The sequence below is a fragment of the Melospiza melodia genome, chromosome 18 (genome assembly GCF_035770615.1).
Source record: "Melospiza melodia melodia isolate bMelMel2 chromosome 18, bMelMel2.pri, whole genome shotgun sequence".
Classification (NCBI taxonomy): domain Eukaryota; kingdom Metazoa; phylum Chordata; class Aves; order Passeriformes; family Passerellidae; genus Melospiza; species Melospiza melodia.
In genome coordinates, this window is record NC_086211.1 from 16,486,198 (window position 1) to 16,497,864 (window position 11,667).

Genomic DNA, 11,667 nt, shown 5'->3' on the forward strand with positions numbered 1-11,667 from the left:
CCTGCTGTAAACCAATTGCTTTATCTTTGTGTGTTCCTGTAAAAATGTGGTAAGCAAGGAAATCTCACTAAAAATATAGCAGTGGATCCTTGTGACACAGTCCCTCTCCCACCTCAGATACCACGTCTGTCCCTGCATGGTAAGAGCAAAGTGAGCAAGAACAGAGTTAGTATCAACTAATAGGAGCTTCTGTAGTGGTTTCTCTAGGCTTTATACTATTTTTGTTGCCCTCAAATTATCTCCCAGTAACCACCTTTTTCTTCTCTCCCATCCTGCCCGTCACTTCCCATGCCCCTCTGTGTTCCCACTCCCTGCCTGTGCCTAGCTGTAGTCCTCCACCGCGGCCAACTCCTTGGGCTCCGGGGTAAGTCCATTGCCTCCCCTCCACAGCTGTCGTTCCTTTGCACCCATCCTCCTATGTAGTCATTCTCCCACCTTCCATTCTGCCATTCAACTTCTCTCCATCCATTTTTCCTCATCACTCTTTTGTTTTAAGTTGCATTAGAGAAAAGCATCCAGAGACAGTCATGTAAATATCCTTATTTCCCACAGCTATAAACAATGTTTTCCATCTCGTTGTTGATCCTTCTGGTTTTTTGTGTTAAGGATAATTATTCTTCAACAGTGGTTCCCTTTCTGTGGTTGACCAGTTTGAGATGGGGACAGGAAAGGTTCATTCAGTCAGAAGCAGGAACCAGGAGTAGAGTGTTCTTCCAAGGTCTCCCTGGGTCATCCGTTATTTTCCAGTGATGCTCCTTCCATCAGTTTCAGGCCAATGGCAGGTGGTGCTATGGCACCTGTCAGCTGTAAGTTATCCAAAAAGAGATTGAACCCAAGGGGACTTGATTAGCATGAAGACTTGTTTAGGTTTGTGCCAGTTAAGGCAGGATCTCAGTTCAAATTCATGCCTTTCCAGGGTCAGAAATTAAAGGCTCTTTTTTCTCACTCAAAAACATTCATGTATCTGTCCAGATGCATTATCAACATGTGTCTCCTCCTTTTAAAGCATCTGATATTAATTGCAGAAAAAAAGCCAGATACTGTACACACATTAACTCTCATTCCTCCATCAAAGTATTTGTATTTGTCTCACTTTCCTGGCTTGAGCCTGATAGGGAAAAGTCTCTTCTGTCCAAGTCACGTAACTGAAATTGACCCAAAGTTAAAACACAGAACTACAGATAATGAATGAATTCACAGAACTACAAATAATGAATGAATTAACTTTTTTAGAGAAAAGTGAAAGCTGCCTAGTTTAATATTGTTCCTGTTGTACTGATGTGGGTGCATGCAGAAGGAAAGCATCTCCCACCCTGAGCTGACAGCACTGGTCTCTGTTGCTTCATTAGTGGAAACTGTCACATTCTTGGAGCCTGGTCAGGAAGGATACAGGGCCCTGAGCCCTCCTTGGAAGCTGTGGATGGTGAGCATCAGAAAGATGTTCATGGCTGGACTAGCTGACAATCTGGTGTCATGGTTTAATCAAGAAATGAGGAAGGACATCCACTTCTATGATGACTCTGAGAGGCTGAGAGGCTTCACCAGACCCAGAGACTGCTTTCAGCAGCATGTGTGCTCATTACTGGGCATAAGCAAAGGACTTGACTAGGAAGTTGAGCAATGCCACTAATCCAGAGCAGTAATTCTCCTCCAGCTGCCTTCTGGGGACAGTGGACACTTTGGGTATCCTGCCAGCTACAAAAGACCAAGGTTGATCCTAGGACAGTGGGTTATTTCTGGAGGCTGGACAGGATTACTGCTGGTTGGTGACACCAATCTAGCCTCAGGCTAAAAGAGAGGGACTGTGTAATCTGCTGTGGTCTCCTCCATCACATCGTTCATAAAAGGCCTTTAAAGAGACCTGCACCTTTAAAGGTTTTTCTTCACAGCTCATGAGTTTTCTCTCTGATTGAGTCCCTTTTGTAAAGGGGACTCATAGCTATCACTGATGGTGTTCTTGCTCTGTCTCCAGCCAACAAGACTTCACCAACCTCTGGAGAGGGCAGTCGCTCTGGTGGGGTCATCCATGTGTATGGTGATGACAACAGTGACAAATCTGCCAGCAGCTTCATTCCCTATTGCTCCATGGCTCAGGCACAGCTCTGCTTCCATGGCCACCGTGATGCTGTCAAGTTCTTTGTCTCTGTGCCAGGTAAGCAGAACTCCCCCTCAGCAGGTGCTTATCCCTCCATCCCTTTTGTAGCAGGGCTGGAGCTGTTCTGCAGCAGATTAGGGTCCAGGCCATGGCTGACACTTCCTGTGGTTCCCACATTTGTATTTATACTGGAGTGACTGCCAGATTTGACTAGCAGAAAGAATTAGTCTGCACAATGTGTTTGTGTGCATGTGAACTGTGTGGGGGCTGAGCAGAGACGTGGACAGCACCTCTGTCCTCTCCTAGGCAATGTCCTTGCGACCCTGAATGGGAGTGTGTTGGACAGCCCTTCGGAGAACCCCAGCACAGCAGCCACTGAGACGGAGGGTCAGAAGCTAAAGAATGTCTTGGTGCTGAGTGGAGGAGAAGGGTATATTGATTTCCGGATTGGTAAGTCCCCTTGGTGGGAGGCATCTGGAAAGGTAGTGGGTGCACAGCGGTGGTTATGGAGTGAGGCATCACTGTTGTGGAGAACCAAAGCAGAAAAGCCCCACACTGCTTCTCCTGCATCTGGCTGTGAGGGCAAATAAGGATGTTCCTTGCACAGCACAAGGCTGTCGACCTGTGCCCTGTGGCTGCAGTGCCACACGGCTGTAGTGATGCCTACAAAATCGAGAACAAAACAACACAGTTTTGAGATGATGTTAATATAGGAAGTAATATAAAAGCAGGTCTTTAACTGGAGGCCTCCAGGTGCAATATACACACATGATACAGGACTTCTACCCTTTTGTAAGTTAAACAAATTAGCATATTTAACATATATTGTCCAATTAGAAGAGCAGTTGGTTAGGTAATTTTCCCCAGGTTCTGCCCCACTGGAGTTGGTCCAAGAGCTTTGCCCCACATTTGTTACGTCTATGATGCATGGTAAAAAGCAAGATGTTCTTGGTTGACTAAAGAAGCAAGACTAAATATAAATAGTATTTCAGGAATATGTTAGAAGGTTAGTTTGCTGTTCTAAAATGTAGGGGAAAAGGATAGAAAAAGTGCTGGGAGATACAGCCATGCATTAGCAATCTACAAACCTACAAATATATTAAAACTATCATAAAATAGCATCAGTATGAATCGCTTTGGAAAGAACAAATGCATCTGTGCCACTGGGTCCAAACATTGCTGCCCCACTATGATTACCCTTGCTGCTGAGAGTGCTCTGTGTGTAAAATCAGCTTCCCTGAAGGGTGGAAGGGTGGTTTTTGTTGCTGCTGAAGCTAGTTTGTCCCATCCATGCAGTCTAGCTTCAGAAAAGAATGGGGTTGCTGTAAATGTTCTCCAGGCAGAGAGAAAGATCTCAGTTCACAGTGTCTGTTATCAGACTGCTGGGACTCTAAAAGGGGTATTGGCCTCTTCAGAGTATTCCAGAGCATTTTCTTTCCTGCCGTTTTTACTCTCTGTGTTGTCTCTTCAGGGGATGGAGAAGATGATGAGACAGAAGAGAATGTGGGAGATGCCACCCAGGTGAAGCCAGTACTTTCCAAGGCTGAACGGAGCCACATAATTGTGTGGCAGGTATCATACATCCCTGAGTGAGAATTCCTCTTTTCCCACAATGTGTGTCCCTCCTCCCGCCTGAATGCCACGATGTACATACAAAACGCCTGCATTATAACTCCTGCTGGAAACTGACCCTGGACAACTGCAACGGTTCCTGCCTTGGACTGTGACCCCCTTGAACCTCTGAACTCGCAGCTTTCAACTCGGGCCCGTATGCTTTTGGCGTGGTTAGGTTCTTGTTCTGCTCTGGAGCTGGATCTAAAAGGAGAGACATGGCAGTACACCATGGAGGGAGCTTGGAGCCAGGACTGTGGAAGACCTTTGCCCAGTGTCAGGAGGGGCAGCTGGAGGAGGGGGGTGGCTCAGGTTCTTGGGCAGGTTGCCTCATTCCCACCTGCATGAGAATGAAGTGTGTCTCCAGGCATTCCCTGCCAAAGCAGTGATGGTGAATCACTTCTGCAGCACCCCAGCAGAAATCCTTCTAGTTCACCAGTATCATCATCTTATCCTTATTCACCCTTAAGCACAGAATAACATTCTCTGGACTTAGAGCAACGAAGGGTTCTAAGGAAGCCTCCAAAGAGCATCATAGTTTCAGCAGCACTTCAGCTGTGGGGCTGGAGAAGGCAGCAGCAGTCTTAATGTGGGGATCACATCTTCGTCTCTGCAGGGAGAAAGTCCCTTCCTCTGCTGCTGCTGTTGCTTCATCAGTCATGTGCTGGGTGCCTGCCTTTATGTGTCCCAAGAGAATTGGTTGGTGGGCTCAGATAGAAGATAGGTGTTTGATTGTCAAGGCCAAACAGCTGTAGTAGCAAAAGGGTACCAGAATGCTGCTTTTTTAAGAAAAGGCAAGGGTTTTCTTGCCTCTCCCTTCCAAAACAGCCATACAGAAAAGAATTCCTAAGTTCATTCTGAAAGGTTCATGTGGTGGTTATCTCTGCATTGCATTTGGTGGCTTTTAAAAGACAGGTGGGGGCAGATGGTGTTGATCTGCTGTGTGTTCTGCATTAACACTGAGATTGCCTCATCTCAAGGCTGTGTCTCCTTTTTAGGACCTGCTGGAAGGAGATCTTTTTTCACAGAGACTTGGAAAACAGAGACTTGGCAGTTGGTTAGGACAAGTGCAGTCAAGGCTATGTCTCACCTGATGTCACACACAAAAAGAATTGAGGCTAGATTCCTGACATCTTTTACCTAATATCACAAGTACTAACTATGCTAGTAAGAAGATTGAAAAGCTGGAAATTTCTGACTCCTGGAAAAAATTGAGAGCCTCCAAGAAAAGTGGTGATAGCCCTTTCTGTCTAAGCAATGCTGAATCCTGCTTACAAAAGAAGCATGTGAATTCTGCTTACAAAAGAAGCAGCAAAAATTGGGGCCAGGGAAAGTGGTTTTGAGCTCAAGATGCAGAATATGAAAGTTCCAAGTGTAGAGGCAATGGTGTGTTCTCCCTTTCTTACACTGTCCCAAAATGACAAATTCTACATCCCTTGAAACACTCTTTTCTGGGTGTGCAGAAGTAGGGCAAGTTGCATTTGTTAGTGATGAATTTGGAAGCTCCTGGTGGTCCTCTTGTTTTTTTGCCTGACCTGTACAGCACTCCAGGGTTCACAGAGATATCCTTGTGACAGTATGGGGACAACTGGGCAAGCCTCCATCTCCTAGAAAGCTCCCTGCTGTGTCCTGTGCTTGCTGCCATGGACCAGGCTTGCAGATCCCGGTGTGCTGCAGGGATGCCATATTCCCAGGGGATGCTCTAACATGTGGCATCTCTCCTGACACAGCAGCACCTAAACAATTTTTGTATCCACAGTTCAGGAAAGGTCATGGCTTACATATTCCCTGCAAGAAGGCAAGTGACATCTCTGGTGAACAGAGGTCTCATCCAGCCACAGCGGTGCCCATGCTACATGTGAGCAGTGCTGGTGACATGCACCCATCACACCACTCCTCCCCAAGGTAGGAATCCAGCCGGAGGGCATCTTCCAGGCATACACATACTGGACTCTGTGACTGGCACAAGGTTAAGGAATACATGGAGACACCACCTGCATGCTGGGGGACCTTTCACCAGGGCCATTTTGCTGGGCCACTGCTGACCATGCCAGGCTTCTCATTCACTTTTGCCATATGCTTTCTGCTAGGAAGACCTCTTTGGATCCCTCCCAACACAGGGTGAAGTAAACAATATAACATACAGAGCACAGATTCCACTGTCATGTAATAGTTCATCAGTTAGGGCCAGGCAAATTTCAGAATTTGGGCTAGTTGAAGGGAAAAAGAAGCCCTGGTAGGGTTCAGTTCTTTAACTCTGTCAGTTCTTTTATAGGAAAGTTAGAATTGCAACATTTGTACCACCGACTGTTCTGTATCTGGTGGGAGAAGTTGAAGGGACAGCACTTGATCTCCTGTCACCCACTGGGCCCTAACAACACACGGGAATCTCCCATCAGATTCCTTTCCAGCTCAATGCCATGTTCTCCTCCAAGAGAAGCACGTGGCTCAGAGGGGCAGCTGTAGGGGGGAGACCCAGCCTCTGCTGATAGCTCCCGTGTCCTTGGATCGCTGCTGGGCATCAAGGTGAGAACTAACTAGCTTCAGTATGCTTCTCTGTCATATCTCCACTGTGATGTATGTAATTTATCTTGTATGTTACAAAATGATTTTTAAAAGTGTCTTAAGGCCTGTAAACTCCGCTGTTTGGTATGAAGATGGCATTCTGTAAAGAGCCTGCTGTATGAATATGTTCCCATGCTTTGTCCCCTATGCTGTCAACAATAAACCGTATCTGTTCTGTATGTAATAAACATGTTAACATCACCTTGGGCACCATGCTGTGTTCCTGTGAAGGCACTGGGACTGCTGCTCAGTCTTTAAAAGGACACTTGCAAGGGTGGGAATGCAGCTCCATTGTTCCCTGTTGAGCATTTCAGTGGCAGGAAATGAAATGTTGCTGGCTCACAGGGTCAGAGCAGAAGGGCTGGTCTACCAAGCAACAGTGCAATCTGTAGCTTGTACCAGCAGCAGAAATAAAAGGTGGAAATATAAGGTGGCACAACTTCAGAAATAGAAGCTGGAGCAGGGAAGCATTCACCTGCTGGCTTGCTGGAACTTTAGTCAGGGTGGCCCTTTCAGGTGAACTGCCAGGGATAGCACATCAGGTCAGTTTTCAACACAGTACAGGGTGGCACTTCACAGTCCCACAGGCACTGGGGAAATCAGCATCATTTCACTGCAGGGAGCCTTTCAGTCCCAGCACCATTTGGACACCTTCATAGTTATTTTGTAGAATGGGATGATTCAAGGGCTACACATGGCAATGAACCATGTCCTTAAGACTGGAGAGGAGCATCAAGGAGCATCAAGGAGGAGCCCCAAGCAGGGAGCCCTAAGGCAAGTCACCTCTGTGACCAACACATGCACTGTGGTGTGCCACAGGCCAGGGTGTAGTACAACTGGCAATGCCTCTGCAGTTAATGGAGGCACCTCAAAAATGAGGTTTGGAAATGTGTGCTGTGATCCATCCTAAATTCCTGAGCCTGCACCCTTCCAAAAAGCCAGAAGCAGTTTGAGCAGGGCCCTGGGTGAAGTACAGTCATGTCTGGTGGCTAAGTAAGCAGATCAGGGCCAACACACTTCAAACAATCCCCCCACGCTGGTAAAAAATCTGTGAGGAAATGTACAAGTTTGGGAGGCTCATCAGAACTCACATTATGTTCTGGGCATGGAATCCAACACATGGCAAACAGGCTGTGCAGCTTCCCAGAAGGGACCTTCACTATCAGGGTAAGGCTCCCAGGCTGTCCAGGGTTCTGTGAGAAGACATCCATTTCATGACCCTGAGCTCACCAGCAGGTCCAAACTGTTGTGATGCCACCTAGACCCCCACCTCTACAGGGGCCTTTTCCTCCTATGGCCCAGGAGCCTCACTGAAGCACAACCTGAGATCTTCAACATGTAACTGTGTCAGTCTCCAGCCACTCCTGGATCGACTCCTTGGACCCAGGGGGCTGGATTTTGCCTACGTCATCTTCAGAGATCCCACCTCACCCAAGCTGCTGGGTGAGTCTGTGCCTTATCAGCTCCATCTGCTTTTGCTGCTGGCTTGGCTCCCTGTTATACTTTGATCATGGGTCATTTCTTGCCTTTCTGGGGCTGCTCTGACCAGCACTTGGGTCTGCCCTCTGTGGTCATTGTGTGTGCCTCCTCAGGGAGACACTTCCTCTGCTGGTGCTACATTTAGATGGAAGCTGTGCAGAACAGAGGACTAGACTGTTCTACTCATCCCATCTGACTCACAACTACACCTCCCTTTAATCTCCCTTGTTCTTGGTTTGTGTTCAGTAGTACCTCAATCATGGTGCAGACAGGAAGGCAACAGCTCAGCTCAGTGTCCAGCAGTGGAGACTAGGAATCAGACAAACTTACCTTCCAGCCACAGCAACTGCCATGGGAAGGCTCACAGCCTCAAACCGTGCCTTTAACATTACTCCTGATTCTCCCTCTCCTGGATTCTCCCATTCCTTCTGAAGCCAGAGAAGTAGATTTGGCACATGCTCTGCAGTGCTCCTGCCACAACAAGGCAGGCTCAGTTCTGTTCCTTGTCACAGAACCAGCTTTTAACTCACAAGATAAGCCTTCCTTCATATCCCATAGCATCTTAACCCTTCAATCATGGTGCGAAGCCTGTGGTGAGGAACCTCTGGTGAGGAACCCTATGGAAATACAGCTAGCGAATGTCAATCTGTGCGCTCCTGCAGCCATTTCCTGCTGGCTGGGGCCACATGTTCCCAGCTTCATCCAGGCCACACACACTGGGTGGAGCAGAGTCCAGTTGGTGCCCTCCCTCACTAAATCCCTTCAGGCTATTTGTGATTTCATGATGGTGCAGTAAATGGAACACCACCTCCTGACTATCTGCAGACACAGGAACTAAACAGTTGCTTCTGCAGGGAATTGATATATAGGGCTGAACGGCTCTTGTGCTCCCTCCACCCACACCCAGACCAGAGCCTCCAACAGCCGTTGACACAGCAGCAGCATCTGCAGCCACTGCAAGAGAAGATGAAATACCATGAACTGTGCTCAGGAGCTGCATGCTTTAACGTTCGCAACATGCTGCCCTGGAACAGGGGTAATTTACAATTGGCTTCAAATGGTAAAAGCCAATCCCACCTCCTTTGCATCACCAGAACGAAAATAATTTCCTCTATCTCTTGACAGCCATCTTTTGGAGTAAGAGATGGATAGCTTTGGATTATCTTAGTATTGAAGTCAGGTTCCTCACTTCTTGTTCACTGCCTTCATATGCTAGTAACAGATCATTCTGCAGAGAACCAGATGCTGTGCCTGAGCTAATGGCTCTCCATTTGGCTGTCACAATGTCTCGGCATTGAGAAAAACCCATGGGTTTTCTTAGAATTGTGCTGCAGAATTAACATTTATTTCCGTTTGAAGATACATTTTTTCACAGCTCTGTGAAATACTGTGATATTTACAGTCATTTTTCTGTGATTCATGCAGGATTCAAGTTATATAAAAAACGTTATACTCCAAAGAACTGCAGCTGGCTGAAGCTGCAGCTGAAGCTGTGTATTTAGAGACTATCCAGGGAACCAAGAAGACTCCTCTGCTCACTGTAACCAAAGTTATGGAAGAAGAATCTGAGTATATCTGCATCTTCCCTTTCAGATGAGGTTACTGTACAGGGCTGAGGAAAAAGCTGGAAACATCCTAGGACAATGGGCACAGAGGGGGTCTATAAGACCCTTTGTGCACTGAGCTTCTAACAGGTAGTCAGAGCACGTGGGATGCTTAGGACACTGAAGAAGTCTCTATACTGGTGTCCCAGTAGCTTTTTTCTTTGCCCACTCTTGGGGAGAGGCCAGGCCCTCCTCCAGATTAATAACTGGCTCTTCCACGATTGGTTTTCCCTCCTTCTGCCACTGTGCAAGGATCATGGCTCGGAGCAGTGGTGGGTATGGCAGGAACCGAACAGTCACCTCAGGCACTGGGATGAATTTCTTGAAGGCTTCCTCCTCGTGTTTGGGCACTATGCGCCAGTCATGGTACATTGCTTTGTCAATCTCCCTCACTTCCTCTTCAGTTTTGCCTGGGAAAAGATGATGAACACCAGTGGGTAACACCAGCACATAAAACTGCCTCCAGACACAGCAAGTGTTGACTCTTTGGCACCAAATATGCTACAAAAGGCAAGAGTCAACAGAGTTTTCAAAGGGCTGGACAAGTTACTCCCTGCTATACTACAGGATCTCACTTCTGTCCTTGAGAATTGAAATAGAAATAGGTTCCAGCTGAGTGGGTCATTCCCTCTCTTAATTTAAAGTTTTGCTTTGTCTCTCTCAAGTTCCATTTCCATGGTTAAGGAACAAGAGTAATTTCTCCCTACACTGATGAAAGCTTCCTGGAAAACTAAGTGTTAGAAGTGGCAACAACTTAAAACCTTCGAATGAGTACTATTTCAGTAATTCCAGTAAGGGAAAATTATATACTTAATATAAAGCAGCTCTAAAAAGGAAAATTCACTCATAGAACTCCAATCATTAAGTTAAAATTCCAGTAACACAACTTCATTGCCATTGCACTTTTTCCTTTTTAGAGACAATTTAAATTGGAATGCCCTCATGCTCATACTGTGTCTTGCTTTGAAAGTCTCAGAACAGTCTGTCAGCTCATCTAATATGCCTTTAGTGCTGCTGTTCCCCAAGGTCATACTGCACTGAGTCTCCCACAGCATTCCTTGGAAAGACATTGTGAAGGGGCTAGATCCCAGCCTTTGAAATGCAAGGAACTTCTTTTCCCATAAGATGTGAGAAAAACAAATTTCCCAGTCAGGGAGCCTGCGGTTTCTCCGCCACCCTCACGCTCCCGGTGCTCTCTACCTCTGCCCCCATGTGTAGGAAAACGAGCTGGTTTTACCTTTGAAGGTCAGGTAGCCCCAAGCTCTTCCATGGTCCATGTTCTGCAAAGAAAAAAAGGAACCTGTTGAGGGTGGGTCGCGGCGGGGTGGAGGGCGGGAGCTCCGCAGGGCGCGGCAGGTACCTCGGCCGTGTAGTCCGCCTTCACCTTGGTGATGACCCAGTAGCAGGGCTCGCGGTGCGCCCACAGCCAGGACTTGCGGGTGACGGTGCGGCCCACGCCGAAGCGCGGCAGGCGGCAGAGCAGCGCCAACAGTCGGTTCTCGTTCCGCACGTCCTCCCAGGCCCGCACGGGCAGCCGTTTCTGCGTCAGCGGCCGCCGCATGGTCTCGTAGTCCACGGCGAAGCGCTGAGAGTCCCGCGGCCGATCCTTCAGCGCCCGGTACTCGCGGATCTTCCTGGCCATGGCGGCGATAGGCCGGTGCAGCTTCTTGCGGGCCATGGCGGCGGCCGAGGGCGCGGAGCAGGCAGAACCGAGAGCCGCGCCTGGCGCCGCTGCTCCCGCCTCTCCCGGAAGCCGCGCCAGGCCCCGCGGAAGTCGCCCCGCCCGTCGCCAGGGTCACCCGCAGCGTTCCGCGCGGCCCGGCCGCCCGCAGCGGGCGCTCTCAGGCCGCGGCCCTTCGCTGTGCTGCGGACCTGCCGGTGCCGGAAGGCCAGGCGCGGCCTGACGGGACTGTGTGCTAGGCGGCTCTCGGGGGAGCCGGGCTTGGTTGAGATTCATCTCAACAGTGTCTGGTTTAGAAAAATCTAAGCAGATTCAGCTATGTCAGGTAACGTTCAAAACCTGAGTAAACCAGGTTTCAGGAAGATTAAAGCAACAGGTCTGGCCTACGTCTTCAATCAGAGGCTGGGCCACGAGCAGCAGCCGGGTCGTGGAACTCTGTACTGGAATGAGACAAGTTTCTCTGAGCTGCTCCAGTCATGGAATGCCAGCACAGTGAGACTACACTTTTAATGAGTAGACTTTAAGTAAAAACTGCATAGATCAGCCCTTGGATTTTGGCTAAATACTGGTAAATTAAATCTGACAGAAGGGTTTTTTTTAATTGAAATCTGTATCTTAAATTAAAGGAAGAA

General features: G+C 48.2%; 2 protein-coding genes across 29 annotated transcripts in view; one reads left to right on the forward strand and one right to left on the reverse strand.

Annotated features, from left to right (window-relative positions):
* MAPK8IP3 (mitogen-activated protein kinase 8 interacting protein 3) overlaps positions 1 to 6,472 on the forward strand; it is a 71,944-nt gene extending 65,472 nt beyond the window's left edge. For all 28 annotated transcript variants that reach the window (XM_063171365.1, XM_063171367.1, XM_063171373.1 and 25 more), the window contains 4 exons: positions 326 to 364; positions 1,973 to 2,152; positions 2,402 to 2,545; positions 3,567 to 6,472. In XM_063171365.1, coding sequence (XP_063027435.1) covers positions 326 to 364; positions 1,973 to 2,152; positions 2,402 to 2,545; positions 3,567 to 3,688 — 485 coding nt within the window. In that variant the 3' untranslated portion in view covers positions 3,689 to 6,472. The remainder of the gene's footprint in view (positions 1 to 325; positions 365 to 1,972; positions 2,153 to 2,401; positions 2,546 to 3,566) is intronic.
* Positions 6,473 to 9,073: 2,601 nt separating this feature from the next.
* MRPS34 (mitochondrial ribosomal protein S34) lies at positions 9,074 to 11,100 on the reverse strand. The gene is made up of 3 exons (XM_063171403.1): positions 10,715 to 11,100; positions 10,592 to 10,634; positions 9,074 to 9,764 (listed from the first exon to the last, which is right to left on the reverse strand). Exons 1-3 carry the CDS (start codon positions 11,030 to 11,032, stop codon positions 9,487 to 9,489), a joined length of 639 nt encoding a protein of 212 aa, XP_063027473.1. The 5' UTR covers positions 11,033 to 11,100; the 3' UTR covers positions 9,074 to 9,486.
* Positions 11,101 to 11,667: the final 567 nt, after the last annotated feature.